We start from the raw sequence: 18,304 nt of genomic DNA, 5'->3' as shown, positions 1-18,304 counted from the left end.
CAAAGCTAATTATATCTATATTAGACAACAAGGGTTTATACAAATGATCCGAGCTGTTGAATGTAATTTACTATCTCAAATATGCTTATACACCAAAAATCATATGATCTAAAAACTTCTAAAAAATAATCAACCAAAAAAATATCATTCAAAAAAATATATATAATTCTATGTTATTTAGACTGCCTAATTTTTTGATACTTAATGATGAGATGCTAGATATGTATGTATGTGCCTCTGTGTATGGTTTCATTAACTAACCCCTCTCTCTTTCTCTCTCTCACACACAGAATAAGGATAAAAAGATTAAAAAGAAAAAAATGAGGACAGAGCTAAAGGTTTGAGGGACCAGCTATGACGCTGATGCACGAAAAGGGCAAAAAAAAAAGAGACAATAATTCTATCTTCTGTTCCAACAGCCACAAAGTTTTCCCCATAACAATGTTTTGCAAGCAGAGTATTCCGGTTAAGAAGACTGCATTAAGCTGTAGCAAGCATGCATGGAAGACTTGCACTGATAGCACACAAACAAAGCTCTAGATGCCAGTCTCTACAGTAGTTTATTCACATGTTACTAAGTTCAAAGCATGGATGTTCACATTAAATATGCAGTGAAGTAATCATCTAGGACAAATACAAATGATAACAACTAGGGAAATAAATCACTGCATGATGCCGCATGTCATTATCTTGTAAATCATGCCAAGGGTTTGAAGCAGTTGCATTTTATAGACATGCAAGCAAGAGGCAGTATTTTCAGGCATTCAGAAAAGAAATTACCATCACCTTGATAAAGCAGATATTGTTTAGATGACTCAACCAATCCTGATGCATCTTAAAGCAAGACTTAAAGTAAACAATTCTATGTCTACTTGAATGGGGTTGACAAACCAGAACAAAACATGTATCTCAATTTGTACCCAAAAAACATATACATCAATGTGTTCCATATCGAGGCTTAGAATAATTCATCTAAAGTTGAATCCAGCAACCGTGCACCACCAATTACTATGTCTCAGAGGACGGTCTCCACTATTCCTGCACAAGGCATTTTCCAAATAACTCAGATCAGATATAGATTCTAATTCATCCCATCGGTCCAATTTTGGACAGACTAAGGATTTTTGTAAGAACAGTTCCTGCACCAGTACATTTGTGTTGGGAAAACAGAGGAAACCTGGACTGCTTTTATGTGCTTGGTAACCACCTAGGTGGATAATTCATGGCAAGGCTTAGATAAATACTGCATTTTGTTGGCAGTGTGAAACATCTTAAATTGCAAGATCTATGGAGTCATGTCGCAAGATAACCATATAGATATTAGTGTCAAAATTTACAAGTAGACAGCCCGCCTCAATTTTCCAGGATATCATAAAGAACCATCGTAGGTGCTGATGCAGAAAGGTGATAAAACCAGATTAACACAGTAGGTGTTTGCTTAAGTTAGAAACTTAAAATTGGCCCTACAATTTAGATATCCGCACTTGAAAAGTAGGCTCCCATTCACTGGAGACTTCAAAAATTTCACACATATTTCCTTGTTGAAGGTTGTTTGCTACAGCAAAATCTTTCCAGCCACCAAGGAACCCTACAAACTTGAGGCTTTCATGGTACAAAACTGGCCATTGCCTCATAGAAGGATCCTGGAGCGTTACCACTCTCATTCCATGTCTCTTTTTCCCAAGGCGGTACGGCAATGTTTGAGGCAACTCCTGCATATGAAGTAAGAAACTCTGCATCAGGTGAAGTAATGGATGGAGGACTAGTATTATTCAATTAAGCAACGCTTGCAAAGTGCCAAGCATGCAGATGCAGATCTAATAAAAGATCCAGTTGACACTATGATCACTTGATGCTATTTTCAGGGTAATAAGGATTATTTACAAGCAGTTGAGATAATGGAGGTGCAGGGCAGTTTTTTATCTTAGTCTTGTTCAACATTGGGTTCATATCTTGATTCCTCACACCAATCTTCTTAGCTTAGTTTGATCACCCTGATCTTCCTCAGTTAGTCTGACCACTTTTTTTCTAGTTTCAATTTTCATTACTTTAAAAAATGAGACCTAGTTCCTGCTAACAGATGCTGGACTAGGGATAAGGGATACTACCAGCAAGGGTGCTAGCCCAACCAAGCTAGAATCCCAATAAGAGTACTATTATACTCACCAAACAAAGGCTTTTTCAAAAAAACTACACAATGAATTTCGCCAACAGGAAATCAGGAATATATACAGGTAGCAAGACAGTAATCCTTGAGAAAATGAGGCAACAACTAGAATGAAAATGATACCCTAGAGTCCTTCCTTGGGACTATTTTCACAAACTTTATCCCATTATTTTATTTAAAAGGAGAAAGAAACAATTTTCTACTAGTAGAGAAATAAAAGTCAACTATGTTGAGATATTTTAGTCACAAACTATCCTTCAATTGGGGCAACATCTCAATTTGTTTTCTTACCTTCTAGTTTGGGTGTTGAAGAGGCACAGAGTTCTCTGTGACAAGCCCTGTCATCTTCCCTGTCTTCTAGTCCCACTCCAAGTGTAAGGAAGTTTTAGTGAGATTCCCCCTAGTTGCATAAGATTAAACTGTGATTACGACCATTTAAGTTTCATGTTGCCTTAGATAGGAACCTGACACCCATTCTTTGAGGCTGACTTGCCGAGGATGATGGGATGAACCAATCTGTTCAAAGATCCTTTTCTTCAAACTTTGTCCCATAGCTGAAGTGGAATCAAAGAACCACCACTGATTTGTTGTGGAAGACAAGGATGAAAATAGCGAAGTCTAGCCTCATTAGTGTATTATGTATATTTTGCCGACTCCATGCTCACATTTGCACTGATTTGAATGATATACAACTTAATAAAAAATGTAGCAATTGACTTATCAATATATAGCAATCTATGCAATTGCTTTTATTTTTCTTTTTTTTTGGTAAGTATGCAATTGTGTTGTTTGACTTGGACCGACTATGGATGCTTTATATTAGCAGCATGTAGACATGTAGACATTTTAAGCTAATAAACTTAGCTATTGAATAATTCATAGGAATTTAACATCATCAATATTATATTAATAACTATTTTATGTATTGCATAGTTTTAAGTAGTCTACTAATTATCATACAAACATTAGATAGATTTCAACAAATTAATAAATATGGTCAAAGTTCATACTATATACTATATATGTATTCAAGATTTTAAATACCATAATTGAACAGCCAACCTTTTTTCCATCAAAATGGTATGGCATTGGTACAATACCAGCACTGCTGCAAACAGCTTCCAAAAAAATTAAAAACCTATCGGTACCGATAGGTATTAATGATACAGTACTGTCATACACACCAATACATACTGGTTGATTGATGCATACTAGTATGTCTGTTTCGAAGGCCCAGCACCTGTGTTGGTGCCTGTTTCATGCCGGAATGTAACAGTTACTGTCATACTATTCGGTTTCGGCAGTTTTTGAAAACCATGATGTACATATAACTTTGTTTACACATTAACAATGCATTCCACATAGACTACTAGCACTATAGGAAGCACATATACTTGTACCACTTTTAGTACCTTCCTATGATTTCAACGTACTCCACAATATTGTAATCAACGTGGAGCATCATTTTCATTCCAAATGTTGCAACATCTACTTGGTAGGACTTCTATAAGTTGGCTAGCCATGCTAAGGATTCATAAGCGTTGGTTGTTGTCCAAGTCATGTACACGCATGAGATGCCGACCCTAGCTCTGATCATAAAATGCATATCATGGCAAACCATATCTAGAATACATAACTAATATCTCTAAGACAGATATGTTGATAGAGCAATAGAGACATGATTCATCTCAATTTTATTTTGATCAACGTTGATATCAATCCCCAGTGAAGTTATCTAAAAACCCTCTTTAACAACCTCCAAGTCCTTAGGATTTAATGCGAAAAGACTTTCATGGACTCATGGTGCCTCTCATGGCATAAGTTTCTTCTATTTGTGGTTTTATTAAAATTCAGATCAATAAAAAATAAACCCAGTCAATTTTTAACTGAAACGACAAAAAAAAAAAAAGAATGATAGCATCTATTCTTTATCAGAAATACAAAATTGATTTTATGCAGTAACCTTTACCAATTCATCTGTTTGGTTTGGGATCAAGGTTATTTGAGATCCCCAGTTTGAGTTGGAAAAACTTGCATTGATGTGTTTCAGTTCAAGAGGAAAAGTGGTAAAACATAGAAACATCACAGTATAGATCCGATATCTTAAAAGTGGCCACAGTATAGATGTAGCAAAAGATACCACCTGAGCAAAGCACCCAATCTAATATTCTACATAAAAGATTATAAACAAATAATAAAACATAGAAACATCACATCTATTTTAAGAAATTATTTGCTTGTAACCTTGCATGGTAATTAGTAACATAGAATTGTTCCTATTTTGATAACAATATTAGTTGGTCACACAAAAATGATTAACAAATACAAAGTTGGAAATGATTAATTAATACAATGTTGAAAATAAACAGCTCTCTAAAAAGTATATAAACTTGTGGTAGAGGTGTTAAAGCACAGATAGGAATAGCATCGGTGGTTGTCTCCCCCACCAACCCCTCACCACTCAGGTAGTTCAACCTCATATAGTGAGGTACAACGTAAGACAAAGGTTTGAGGTTTCAGCCAAAACCTATCTGAAACTTGCTAAAAGATTTTGATATTGGCCAGTTTTGGCCAGTTTCATTCGATTTTGGCTGAAATTTATTGAAACTATTATTTTTTTTTATTTTTCATTAATTTGTTTTGCAAGTAGCTTTCTGAAATTCATCAATATAATTCAACTACACATTTACTTAAGGCTCTAATATTCTAATCCATGCTATTCATCTAAAATTTATTATTGAAGTGGATAAGATGCAATCATGATGAGTGTTTTTTTAAGCTATAAAAAATATTACAAGATATAGAAATAAAGGTGTTTGTGTGTGTCTAGGAGCTTTGATGTTATTTTGAAAGGTGAGATATGTGATAAATTTTATGTTTTGGTATACTGTCTTATTGGTTTATGAATGATTGAATGATATTTGATATTTTACTCGATATATTAGTACATGCATTAAGCTTCAATGAAATTTCGTTTCAGCTAAAAACTACCCAAATAATATATATTACGACTCTAGATGACTTGAAATAAAATAAAATGCTCTAAATGGGTGCCAAAGCCCACCTAAAAATCTTAAGTCTGCTCCTGCTTCATGATGCTTCCAACACCTATTCCATAAACATCTATTGCCACCAAAAAGACCAACCTTCATTCAGTACCATTATGCTATTAATTGTTTAATCACTACCCAGATCAACAATGTATTTATCTTTCCCACAAACAAACAAAAATGCTCATGAAAAAGGTAATCATCAAAGAGGCAAATCCGATGCCTTAAAACCCGAAAAGCATCTGTTGACCCTAAAAGGTTGATTTTGATGATGCAAAACAATTGAGTAAAAGGATCACTAATCTACTGCCTTGAGTATACTTGATTTCAGAAAGCCAAGAAGAAAGCCTTCAGTAACTCTCTAATGAAGCTTTACATCAAGAAATACAACTCCAAAAAGGCTTTGAAGCAATCCTTGAAAGCTCAAATACAAATACAGAGAATTTCGTTCCGAGCTATCTCAAGAGTCGACCCTCAATTTGCAATGATTGGCTCTAGCACACTGTCACTGACTGATACACTTTCACGAGTCGACTCTAGAAGATCATGAGTTGATCCCAGAACGGTCTCAGAAGATAGACAGAAAGCTGTGTAATTCGTCGCATTGGCAAGTTGACCCATAAGAAACATGAGCCAACTCTAGTCAAACAAGAGTCAATCCTAGAAACAAACGAGTCAACCCCCGAATAGCCACAGAGAAAAGATAGAGAGCTGAAAACTTCATCACATTGGCGAGTCGACCCATGAGAAACACAAGCTAAATCCAGTCAAACAAGAGTCGACCTAGAAACAAGCAAGTCAACCCTAAACGGCCACAGTGAAAAAACAAAAAGTGGTAAAACTCAGTCCGTTGAAGAGTTGACACCTAAAAATATCAAGTCGACCTCTGAATTGAAAAAGCCAACTCCACAATGATCACAGAAGAAAGATAGAGCACAGTAAAAACAATAAGTTCGAGTCGACCACTGAAGATCATGAGTCGCCTTCTGGAGATCATGAGTCGACTCCTGAAAAGGTCGAACGACCTCTCTACGCCTGACAATAGTAACGACTAGTTTTTCTATAAATCAGAACGATTGTTTTCATCTCACAACGATTCTTCCAACTTGTCTAACAGCTAGGAGAGTGCTCCGACCACTTCCAAATGGTATAAATATATGAAAACACCAAACGAACAAGGCAAACAAAAAAAAAAGAGAGAATAAGAAGTGCAAAAGAAATCAACAAAAACAAGAGCTTCAAAGAGAAAACCAATTGATATTTATTTACTGAGAGCTGAAAGATCATATCCTCTTCAACTGAGAGTTGGTGAAGTTCATTCAAGATCAATCAAAGCCAACCAATTGAGTCAAGCTCCATTTATTACTTTGTATTTATTGTTCAGGAGCTATACTTTATTGTGTTTTACACATTACCTTCTATACTCTGTTGTGACAAGTTTTACTGACAAAAACTTGGAGAAAGATCGCCCAAACCATGAATTGAATTGTGTCGAGCTTAAGGATAGGCTCGGTGTTGGTTTTGGTTGAATACCTATGAAAATCAACAGGGTTGAATGTGAGCCCGGATAAAACAATCGGACTGTAATCCTGAAAAGATTACAGTAGAAATTTTCAAAAAAGGTATCTTGGGGAGTAGACATAGGTTTAGGATAAGCACTATAAATTATGTATTTGTGTTGCTTAGTTTGTTTGCATTACTCTGCCACATATTTAGTTATTAGTTAGTTGCTGACATTAATATTCACCTATCAAGTTTTTATTCCGCTATATTATATTTAAGTTTTCGAAAAGCCCAATTCGTCCTCCTCTTGAGCTAAATAGCTAAGCAACAACACCCAATATAATACTCCATATAAAATATTATATTATTGAAAATAGAAAAAATGAATGCATTTCAAGAACCTAGTGTATGTAACATTACATGTCAATTAGTAATTTTTTCCTATATTTTAACAATGGTATTAATTGGTCATACAAGGATGATTAATAAATACAAAGTTGGAAATAGTTACCTAATACAAAGTTGGAAATAAATACCTCTCAGAAAATGTAAAAACTTGTAATACAGGTGTTAAAGCATAGATAAGAAAAACATTGGTGGTTTTGCCCCCTTCCTCCCTCATGCAGAATCATGGCCTAGTTAGGCCAAATTTAGGAGCCACTCAAGTAAGTTCAGCCCTATAAAGAGAGGGACTGCATAAGACAAAGTTTTGAAGTTTCAGGCAAAATCGGTCTGTTTCACTCAAACCAATCTAGAACTTATTGAAATTTTTGGCCTCAGTTAGGCCTATATTATCCAGTTTCTAATGGTCCCCACCTGTTTCGGCCAAGCTGACTGAAAATGTTACTTTTATTTTTACTCTTTTGTTTTGCATGTAAATATACATAATGCTTTCTGAAAGTCGTCGACATAATTCAACTACACCTCTACTTAAGGCTCTAATAATCTAATCCGTATTATTTTCATCTAAATTGTGTTAGCAAAGTGGGTAAGCTGCAAGTGTGATGTGTTTTCAAGTTATAAACAATATTGCAATATATAGAAGTAAGGATTTTTGTGCATGTTTAGAAGCTTTGATGTTATTTTCTAAAGTGAGATATGTAATTAATTTTATGTTTTTGTATATTTGTCTTATTGTTTTATGCATGATTGACTGATATTTGGTATTTTACTCAATATTAGTATGTTCACATGATATGATCAATGTTTCAACCTTCAATGAAATTTAATTTCAGCTCAAAAATACCCAAAAAATATAAATTATGACTCTATTTTAGATGAGCTAAAATAAAAGCAAATGCTCTAAAATAACTTGTCTTGATTTGTTTTATTTATTATTAGTTTTCTTCAATTTTTGAATTTTTTTATTAACACTCAAAGCGAAGCTGCCAAAACTGCTGAAACTATCAAAACTGAAACTCTACCACGGATCAAAAACCCAGCAAGGGGACCAAAACTGACACCAAGTTTTAAAACTTTGCATAAGACAATATGGCTCCTAGCCAACCTAAGCCACTACTTCCTAAACTCATAGAACTTAATCATTTTCGAAAATCACTAGCATTCAATATGGGAACAACATAACTGTGCTCTCACAAGTATACTCAAATGGATCAATTTCCTTTTAGTCCTATTGAGTAAAAGGATCACTAATCTACTGTGCTCCCACAACCACACCGAATTTAAGCTCCATAGGACTAAAAGGAAATTGATCCATTCGATTATCAGCACACATTATTCTGTTCATGTTTATAAATATGCGCTCTCCATGTAAGAACACAAATGCTATTGAAATAATTCATTGCTATATCAAGTCTTTCCATATCAACAGTTTCCTTTATCCTCCTCAAGGTCATCTTGAACATATACTTGATATACTAATTGTTATTTGGCAATTTGCTAGTTAGTTAATGTTTTAATTTTGATCATCGTGTTAATAATGTGGCAAATCGAAAGATCCAATGTGGTTAATATGAAGTATCTACTGTTCCATCATCTCAAGTCGTCTATACATTTAGGGTGACGATTGGCTAGAGCATACTATGGCTCTTCAATTCCGGTTAAGCCCATCTGCTATAAACATTGCGGTAGAAGTTATTCTCTCCAATATAACATTGTTAAAGTTGAAATTACATAAGATTCGAGCCTTAATAAGCCAAGCAAACACTAAGAGCTCAATTAATCTGGTTGGATGTCAAGCACTATGCCACTGAGAGATCTTGCTTAGGTCATATTGGACTTGGAGAAGAACAATTTGCAACTCCTAATTTATATGGTTCTCAAGTTATAAATGTGCTCAAGGATGTCTTCGCTCAAAACAAAATGAACATCTCAGGTTATGTGTGGCCAATGATTATTATTTACATGATATGTAAAGAAACAATACCAGCATGCTTAGTTATTAAAACGTAAGAAATAATAATTGCTATTGTCCTTTTGCTTTTGTATTAAAACGTAAGGAATAATAATTGCTATTGTCCTTGATTTTGTATTCTAAATAACGCATTCTCTACCTTGCAAAGTGGACGTTGGTGAGAAAGAGCTTTTAAGTTGGCCAAGATGATTTATCGTTTACAAGGGCCCAGAAGATAAGACAACTTAACCGAGCATATTGGTCTACTTCATGGGTCAAATATAATGGCCCAATGTTGCACAATCTACACCAGCATCTACGTGATCCATATTGGCACCCTGACCATCCTATACCTAGCACAGACACTTGGAGCATGCTGAAGTCACCATACTGCATTCTAACCAAGGCCTTCCCATCATGGAATGGGAGTCATATACACTCCCACAATTTTCACTGTCAACTAGGCAACTGGCTGACCCGATCAAAACACCTGAGATATGTAACCTTCAAATTTCATTTTTCCTTTTATCTCCATAGCACAAAAGATTTGGAGGATGTAGCAGCAAGTCCAGCCCAAGCAAAATCAGAGGCCGAATCAACAGCTAGCATGCACATGCAGGGCAATGGCAGGTGAAAGACTTGGATCAGCAACAACTGGCAGCCAACAACAATGCCAGGCAAGTTTTTTCTTTCTTCTTTTCCTTTAGAGATATTTTGGTTTTTAGAGCCCTTTAGCTGTGAAAGACCTAGCATATAGTTATGATCAAGATGATGGATCAGAAAATATAATTCATTAGTTCCAAAAGGCAAAAGAGCTGCTGGCAGTTATAGGATGCACCTTAATAACTTAAGAGAAGAAAGCCTTAAATGCAAAGGGAGAACTGAGGGCCTCCTCCTACTATGTAGTGCATTTTCCAAGACTGACCAAGAAGTGTAAGATACTTGAGTTCAGCAAGGGAGCATTGAAAAAGCATGTTCTTGCAAGTCTAAATCCAGTGGTTTGATCCTAATAAGTCCATAAGCAGAAAACCAAAGGCTAGACAACATTTTAATAAAATTATCCGATATAATTGGAATTTCCATTGACATGTATGAAGAGAATAGCACATGGCTTTAAATGCCAAAGCTTGGAAAACAGAAGAGAGCATTTGAATGGTCCTGCAAGGTGCAGGAGTTGCTTCTAAGATTGCACTGGTTTGAGAATCTGTCATAAAGAAACTTTTAAGCAATTATGCGCTGTTTAAACAAATCCATGCAAACTAAGAGTTTTGCATATAACTTTGAAAAGCATGCATAGTATAATACTTGTGAGTGGTTTTTGGACCATTTCAGATTGGAGCCATTAATTAAATCCCTCTCCATCTAATGTCATTAAAACCAAAATTTTAGCCCACCTATTTTTCAAAAATTCATCCATGTTTTGTGCCTAAATTAAACCATTTGAATGTTCTAGTCTTGTTTTGAAAAGTGACTAGCTTCCGTCATATTTATATATACACTCTCCCTACAAAAGCCATGACAAGTTAGACTAATACTAGATGTCAGATAACCAAGCAGGCAACGCATGCAACTGCAATGCCATGCCATGTAGTAGAACATGCTCAGCATATGCAGCATTAATGTTGTTCCTTGCATTTTGCAGTGGTAGATATAGATAGTTATGCTTGCCTAATAAATTAGATCTGATGATGTAATTTATATAAATCGATGTTCTATTCTGACAATTCTTGTATCTGGTATTCTGAATCACTGATGCACTTTAATTTTTGGTTTCAGCAATAAACAAGATGTTGGAGGAGAGGTGAGGGTGCCAACTAGTGCAGTTGGTAATGTCACTGGGGTTTGATACCAAGGACCTATGTTTGAATTCCACCCTCAACCCAATTCCAAACAAGATTTCTCGTCTCCTAGTTCCTAAAAAAAAGGAAAAAAATGTTGGAAGAAAGGTGGTTGTCAATCCATTCACATGAATACATAGTTCCATTGCATGGCTGTTTTAATGGTACAAAGGGGAAAAGAAGCTAGACTAACTTTTCTTGCTCTTAGCACTGAATGCAGAAGAAGTCTTCTGTTACACAGAATTCAAAGAAGGCTGGATAAATCCCTCTGGGAAACACTGACGCTGCTTAATGGTCCATTAGATCCAGCGACAAGCTTGATATAGGGGAATAGAGGTGCTTATTTAAACTTCTCTCTGGCTGGAAAATGTGAATCGCTAAGATTTCTGTCGTCTGTTCCAGGAGAAGAAAATGCTACAGATCTCGTGGTTCTCTGATTCAATAGACATTATCAGAATTATTTATTACAGAATACTTTGTTCTGCAAGGCAATTGGTAATATAGTTGAAGAACTTGAGCACAATATACCATTTGTTCTATGGTGCAGAGTTTGCAGCACTGTTGCAGAAGCTGGTTTAGCTTCTCTTTCAAGTCTTCCATTTTCTCTAATCAAATAAGATTTCTAAGAGTTAGGAGGAAATACCCTCCCTCATGCTGCAGCGTGCCTGCAGATGAAAGATTCCGTAATCCCATTTACAGAACATTATCATGACAAGCATGTTCCCTCAAATGTTGTTTGTCATCCATTGTTTGTAAAATCCTGGTTAAGTGCATATTGGCATAATGTAAGAATGCCAAAAAGATGACTAGTATTTTACAACTCTCTTAAACATAGTAAATACCTAGCTGTAGTCCACGTTTGACAAGAGAGAGCAAACAACTTACAGCGCACACATGAATGCAAGTGTTGGAGGAGCCATGAATTTCACAGGCTCATTGTGTTTTAATGGTAGGCTCGCATGAACTAACACAGTAGCAATCTCACAATGTCTGTTACAATGCAGCAATTCTAGGTCTAGGATGATCTCTATCGAACCATGAAATTATTACAAGTTTGGTCCTGAGGAATTGACTCAGCTAGGTAGAATAATCAAAATATGGAGAAAGTAAGAAGTTGCAAAAAATTTGGGAAGAGACAGACAAGAAGACATTAGAAAGAACCATAACATAACAAAAATCTAAAATTATTATTAAATTTATAAAGTGATTTGTTCAATAATAAGAATCGGTCAGACGTCAATCACAGACAATAGTAAGAATAAGCAAAAGAATTAGAATAACAGATTAACATGCGTTTCATGAATGATTTGTGAAAAATTCATAAAATTTGGATTATTGAATGTGTCAAGAATAATTTTGATTATTTGAGAGTTCGGATAAACATTTGACTAACATAAAAACATGAAAAATCATTCCTGATCCCTGAATTTGTTTTCTACCTATCTTGTTTAGGACCCCTAGGTCCACTTCACCTGGTTCTGCAATGACACATCCTGGAATTAAACCGGCAGAGGACTTACATCTAAGTCACAGTACAAGCTTGCATTTACCTATGGTCAATCTACCATAGTTAGCAAGTAACAGGAGAAAATTAAAACAAATTTTAAAAAGACCTGAATGCTAATTTTGCAGTTTATTGGAAGTTTACTCACAGTCCAGGACCGAGCATTGGAAGACAATGTAAAGCTCAAGCTGATTAATTTTGGTGAGGACTGCTCGTCTACACCATCTGAATCCACCCTCTCAGCTTTCACAGCTTTGAGAGTTTTTTCTTTCAAATAGGGTGTAATATTTTCCTCATCCTCTTCCATAAAGTCATCAGGCAACATTCCTACCATGCAAAATAGAGTCTCTTGAGTTAATTAAATATTGCATATATTGCCATAAAAAATAAGACATGCAGATAGGGAAATTAGTAGTTCAAGTAAAAATTCCAGGGCATAATCACCAGATTGGCGTGTCTTTCCTTCTGTGATATCCATGTGAGGCAAATTCTGTGGGGCACTTCCGACACTGCCAGCAAAAAGAGCGTCCTCGTTTCTGGACAAAGGTATTGGGGTATTTCCTGCTATATATTTATTTCTTGTCAATACTCTAAATCAAACAGAAAAAAGAGTAGAAATAGAAGTGCATGAAATTTGGGATCATTGCAGAAGTTACTGACCCAAGGAACACAAGCCCTCTTCACTGTGCAAACTTTCACTGATCTCCTCACACTTTTCAACTTTAATGTGATCAGGTGTGGATTCAGGGCAAGAAACTTCTGGAATATTTTTGGACTTGGAGGAAGCCTCTTCTCTGGGCATGTGTATAATTTCATCGCAGCACCCCCCATTATTGTTTACACAATTGTTTTCACTGACATACAGAATGATAGGAGTTATTCGGCTTGCTTCATGTTCAACAGTTAAACTTTCATCAAAAATGTGGCATACTCCTTCCTCTGTCAGAAGAAATTTGCAGGCAGATTTGTCTTTAGCAATCAGATTCCTGTTCTCATTTTCAAGCATTTTAAGGTCATCAGCTAAATGAACTGTGTCAATTTTGTGCACTCCCTGATTTCTCATTGGATGTTTCTCAGCTATGCCTGGTTCTTTTGAGCAGTCATTTTTGGGCGTATAAATGATGATGTCCCAACTGGAATTCATTTGATTCTCGGTCGTAGATTTTGTGCATTCAATTGTTGGTGCAGTTTGGGATCCTCTGCAATTATCATCACAATGGAATATTTTTTCTTCATTAAGCATTGCTATGTCTGCATCATCAGGATTGGTATCAGTTTCCATAGCTTTAGGATCCAGATCATTTATAGAAGGGATTGTGCTTGTTTCCTGCTCGTGCACTGAATCTTTATGATCCATCCCATGTGTTTCTGGACGACCCATAGGAACACTGCTGCCTTCCTCCTGTACCCTCATAGCAACCTCATCAATCTTGTCACGTGATTGTTTGTTAAGTCCCAAGGCCATCACACTTTGTGTCCCTTCAGAATTACCGAGACAATGAGGAGATTTCTCTGATTCATTTTCATCTTTCTCAGCACAGTTACTTCCTATAAATTCAATATCAGGCAAGTCAGAAAGATCATCTTTTGATTCTTGTTCTTTGTTCAGTGAGTTTTCATTGACAAGGTGGCATTTATCTTTTAGATCTCCAGAACATTTATATCTTTTTGGCAACTGCAACTCTTCAAGCGATAAATCAGCCTTGTTTATGTTCTTCTTACGGGAACTGCTCTTGTTTTTATCATGAAAGCATACTCTTTCACAAGCGCTCACACCAAAGATTTGAACAGAAAACAAGAATTCACCAACATATTTAAATATGACAAACTCTCCAACTTCTATAGAGTGGTCCAACACAAATTCACGCCACCCATCTTGAAATACTAAACAGCCATCTTTCATTGATAATTTAACCCTTGAAGAATTTCCATCTGAATCTTCGAGATATATGTTATGATCGACCGATTCATCTAAAAGATCAAATTTAGGTGGTATGAACTGCATAGGCCGGTTCAAGAACTAGTATCAGAGATAAGGCAAAACTAGTGCATACGAAAACAATGATGCATAAGGAACAAAATCAACATAGTATACAATTTATTTTAAGAAAAATCAAATAGCTCTTGAGAAAAGAAATAGAAGTGCCGATTCATAACATGCTAGAGGGGGGAAAAAATAGAAGTTTGGAAAAAGAGAGAAAGTGAGGAAGCATCATACCAAGACTTCTCTGAAATCACCAACCATGATCTTAAAGAAGGATAGTGGGGTAGAATTAGAATCAGGTGTGAGCTTCCTTCCATGGGTCTTCAAGCACTTCTTGGTGCATTCCATGCAAGCTTGCTGATGCTTAATACTACCCATCTTCTTTCCTTCCTCCGCCTCTCCACTCCACTCCCCCTCTCTTCTGGGTTTTCTCTCTTCACCACAAAAGAAGCCCCAAAAAGTTCGATTTTTTCACCTACTTCTCCCTCACCCTCCCCTAAACCAAACAAAATCCCTTCTTTTCTACGCCTTTTCTCTCTTCTTTGCCTGAACAACTGATCAAAAGAGATGGCTCACGTCCCTATAAAGCGCCCAAAATCCCAACTTTTCTTTGGCTCCTCGTCTCCCTCTCCTAAACCTCACGAAAGTTTCACTGTTTCTACTCCTTTTCTCCTAAACCCAAGGAAAGACCCAAAACCCAAGTTTTCTCTTGATTCGCCCTCCCTCCCTCTCTCTCTCTCTCTCTCTCTCTCTCTCTCTCCCTCCCCCCTAAAAACTCAAAAAAAAAAAAAAAAATCCTGCTTTTCCGCTCCTTTTCTCTGCTCTTCTAGCTTTTCTGCCCCCCAAAAAAAGCACCCAAATCCCAACTTCTCTCTCCTAAACCCGACAAGAACCCTGCTTTTCTATTCTCTTTTCTATGTTCTTCGACTTCTTTCCCGAGAAAACCCCCCAAAAGCCTAAGACCAACCGATCACCGGCTCTCGATCTCAATTGGGGCTTCTCGCCTTCCCGAGATAAGATTGCCGCTAGGGATAGCTTCTCCCCCACCCATTAAACCTCGGAAATGCCCCAACTTTTCCTACTTCTTGGCTCCATTCCTTGGCCGAAAAGGGATCGAACAGATGGGAGCGAAGGACCCCAAATTTCGCCTTCCTTGATATTTACTTTCCCATCAAGTTTCCATTTTCGAGCCCTGGGCAGAAGTCTGCGGGGAGGCAGTCGGTGGCATGCCATAAATGGTGAGGGAGGCAGGGGACTGTTCTCGCAATTGGGTTCTTGTATGCGCGCCAGAAGTGTGAAGAAAGAGATTTTGATTTTTCGCTCCTTCCCATGCTTGATATTAGCTGCGATTGCCAGAATTATTTCTTATTTTTGGGTTAAAGTGCGATTATGAATTAATAACTTGTCTTTTTTGACCACAAACAGTAAAAAGCTACGGAGGCTGGGATCAACAAATAGGTCGAAAGGTACCTCCCCTTGCCGCCAAACCAATGGGGTCTACCTGGATTCCCGTGAGCATTATGCTTGGTCTACCTGGAGACCCAGGGTTTTGTGAGCACTAGCCTCGTTCGAGGGGCGGCCCAAAACATTTCGAGGCCTTAGATAAATTTACTAAAAAAAAATTTATTTTTTAAATAATAAAATTTTTTAATAAGTATAAAATATTTTAAAATTTTATTTATATCGTCTCATTTTTTTGAGATACAATGAGTTTATTTATGACAACAAATCTATCCAAATCTCATATTTGAGATTGAATGAATGTTTCTATTTTTCTTTTTTTTCAATTTTTTTCATATCCATATCCAATTTTTTTATTAGATATTTGAATCTATAATATTATCAAATAAAATAATTAAGATAATCACTACAAACAAATCAAAATATTAGAGGGTTGAAAATGATAAAATCCGGAATGTCAACAGAAGCGGTGTCGAACTCGACGACAAACTCAAGTCCCAACAAGCGGTGCCAAACTCAATGATGAGAAGTGGTGCCGGAGCTACTGTCAATTTTAATGAGGACCCTAGAAATGAAAAGCTACTGTCAATTTTTTAAAAATAAGCATGAAAAGGAAGCATGTCAGCGTGGTAAAACGTTAGTGATAAATAATAAAAATCAAGGATGTCACACACTCTCTCTCTCTCTCATGAAAGGCCTGATAGGCCCAAGAAAATAAAAACAGCTATTTAATTGTTAATTGCCAATCCCTCTGTGGACTCCGCGACGATGGAAAGCCTTCGTTGATTGGATTTTTGATTGCCGATCCACAAGGCTAAGATTTTCCTAATTGATCAATCTAAAATCCCAAGTACACCTTCTTGACATTCCCCACCCACCCCTGCATGCGCTAATTGCACTGTTTCACTTTTCTGCTATCTCCTTCCCTGAAAAAATCCCAAAAAAAAAAACCCTCCCTGCTTTGTTTCACTATTCCCTTGCCTCCATCCCTAAAAAAGATCTGTCCCACACTATTTCATAGTTCCCGTTTCCTTCATCATTAAAAAAATCTCTCCCTACTCTATTTCACCATTCTCTTTTCCTCGAGCATTAAAAAAGTCTCTAAAAAGGTTCCTCACCCGCTCTGTTTCACCATTTCTTTTCTTCCATCCCTTAAAAAACCTATAAAAAATCCATTCCCGCTCGGTTTCACCATTCCCTTTTCCTTCATCCCTCGTAGGCCTTCCCAATCTCGGCTACAGAGAGTGGACGAAAGTTCTGAGTTCTGACTTCGGCAGCTCGGCTTCGGCCTTAGACAGTTTTCCGAAGCCCGAAGGCCTTCCTTTTGGCCGAGGCCTTAGGCGACCGCCTCGATTGCCTTAGGCGACCGCCTTGGTCGCCTAAAGCTTGGGCCGGCCCTGGCTCGATCCACCTAGAGATCCACTGGAATTAGGTTTGGATCTACTTGGAGACCTGGGTATGGACTTGGTGGTGGAAGGCGCAGGGGTGGCATGTGGGGATAGAGCCCATCCCTATTTTCACACAAAAAAAAGAGGGAGGGTATGTTTTGAATATTCTTTTTCTATTTTCAAAACCAAAAACAAAGATCTACTATTTTTCTTTGAAAAATATAAAAATGTTTGATATAGTTAATTATTTTAAAACATAGAAATATAATTGTGGTGGCAGTAGCAATAGTAATAGCAACAAAGATGACATGGTGATGGCGGTATTGATTGTTGGTGAGAGGCAAAGATGACGTTTGTGAAGGCGGCAGTGTTAGTAGTAGCAAAAGTGGTAAGGGTGGTAGTGGGTGTTAGTAATGTCAGTGGTGCTATTGTTGGCATGGAGCCCCAGTTGTGGAGGCAATGGCAGCGTGGTGTTAGTAGATGCGACACTAGTGGACTTGGTGGCAGGATGAGTGTCGTAGTGGCAAAGGTGATTTTAAAAGTGAAAGCAGTAGTAATAATAGTGGTGGAGGCAGTAGCAACGGCCTCCAAGAGTTTGTCAACTTCTTGGTCGATGACTTGTTATCTTTCCATGGCGAAGTTTCTCTTCTTCTACTACACAGGTTGGTGGGTCAGGTCTATGTTGAGCCTGTGAACCATCAACTCGAAGCTTATGCCTAACATATCAACAGCTGACCAGGTGAAGACACCCACATTGATGCGGAGAAAGTTGATTACTTCGGCTCAGTTCTTTTCACTTAAGTTGGAGCTGATCTGAATGGTTCGGTCAAGCTCATCTTCTTATAAAGAGACCTGTACCAACTTCTCGATCACCTCTCCTCGCTGCTCCTTCAGCTCGTCCTTTGTATCAAGCCCTTCGATTGGCAGAGTCTCTACCAATTTCAATAAAAATTCTTTATTGTGTTTGTCTTTCAGATCGGACAATTGTGACAAGCATACTCAACTCGAGGCATCTCGAAAATGCATGGGCTATGACCTAAGACCTCTAAGGCCAAC

The 18,304-nt window shown here is 37.1% G+C and overlaps 1 protein-coding gene across 6 annotated transcripts; it reads right to left on the bottom strand.

The window, feature by feature from the left end:
• Positions 1 to 1,186: 1,186 nt before the first annotated feature.
• On the bottom strand, positions 1,187 to 15,770 carry LOC103711611 (B3 domain-containing protein Os02g0598200-like). Of its 6 annotated transcripts, XR_005514898.3 has the most exons (6): positions 14,634 to 15,022; positions 13,076 to 14,414; positions 12,860 to 12,979; positions 12,564 to 12,742; positions 9,234 to 9,819; positions 1,297 to 1,712 (listed from the first exon to the last, which is right to left on the bottom strand). XR_005514898.3 is itself a non-coding variant. In XM_008797835.6 (5 exons), exons 1-5 carry the CDS (start codon positions 14,775 to 14,777, stop codon positions 1,464 to 1,466), a joined length of 2,031 nt encoding a protein of 676 aa, XP_008796057.3. In that variant the 5' UTR covers positions 14,778 to 15,759; the 3' UTR covers positions 1,187 to 1,463. The 6 variants fall into 6 exon arrangements, 5 of the variants coding, with proteins under 5 accessions (XP_008796057.3, XP_008796058.3, XP_088576140.1 ...); XM_008797835.6 differs by lacking the exon at positions 9,234 to 9,819 and having other exon boundaries at positions 1,187 to 1,712; positions 14,634 to 15,759; XM_008797836.5 differs by lacking the exon at positions 9,234 to 9,819 and having other exon boundaries at positions 12,860 to 12,976; positions 14,634 to 15,770.
• Between the last annotated feature and the right edge of the window lie 2,534 nt (positions 15,771 to 18,304).

This window comes from Phoenix dactylifera, chromosome 4 (genome assembly GCF_051530095.1).
Source record: "Phoenix dactylifera cultivar Ajwa chromosome 4, Ajwa_hap1_PhDact_Kaust_v1.1, whole genome shotgun sequence".
Classification (NCBI taxonomy): Eukaryota; Viridiplantae; Streptophyta; class Magnoliopsida; order Arecales; family Arecaceae; genus Phoenix; species Phoenix dactylifera.
Note: the sequence above shows the minus strand (reverse complement) of the source record. Positions and strands in the feature narration are given on the sequence as shown.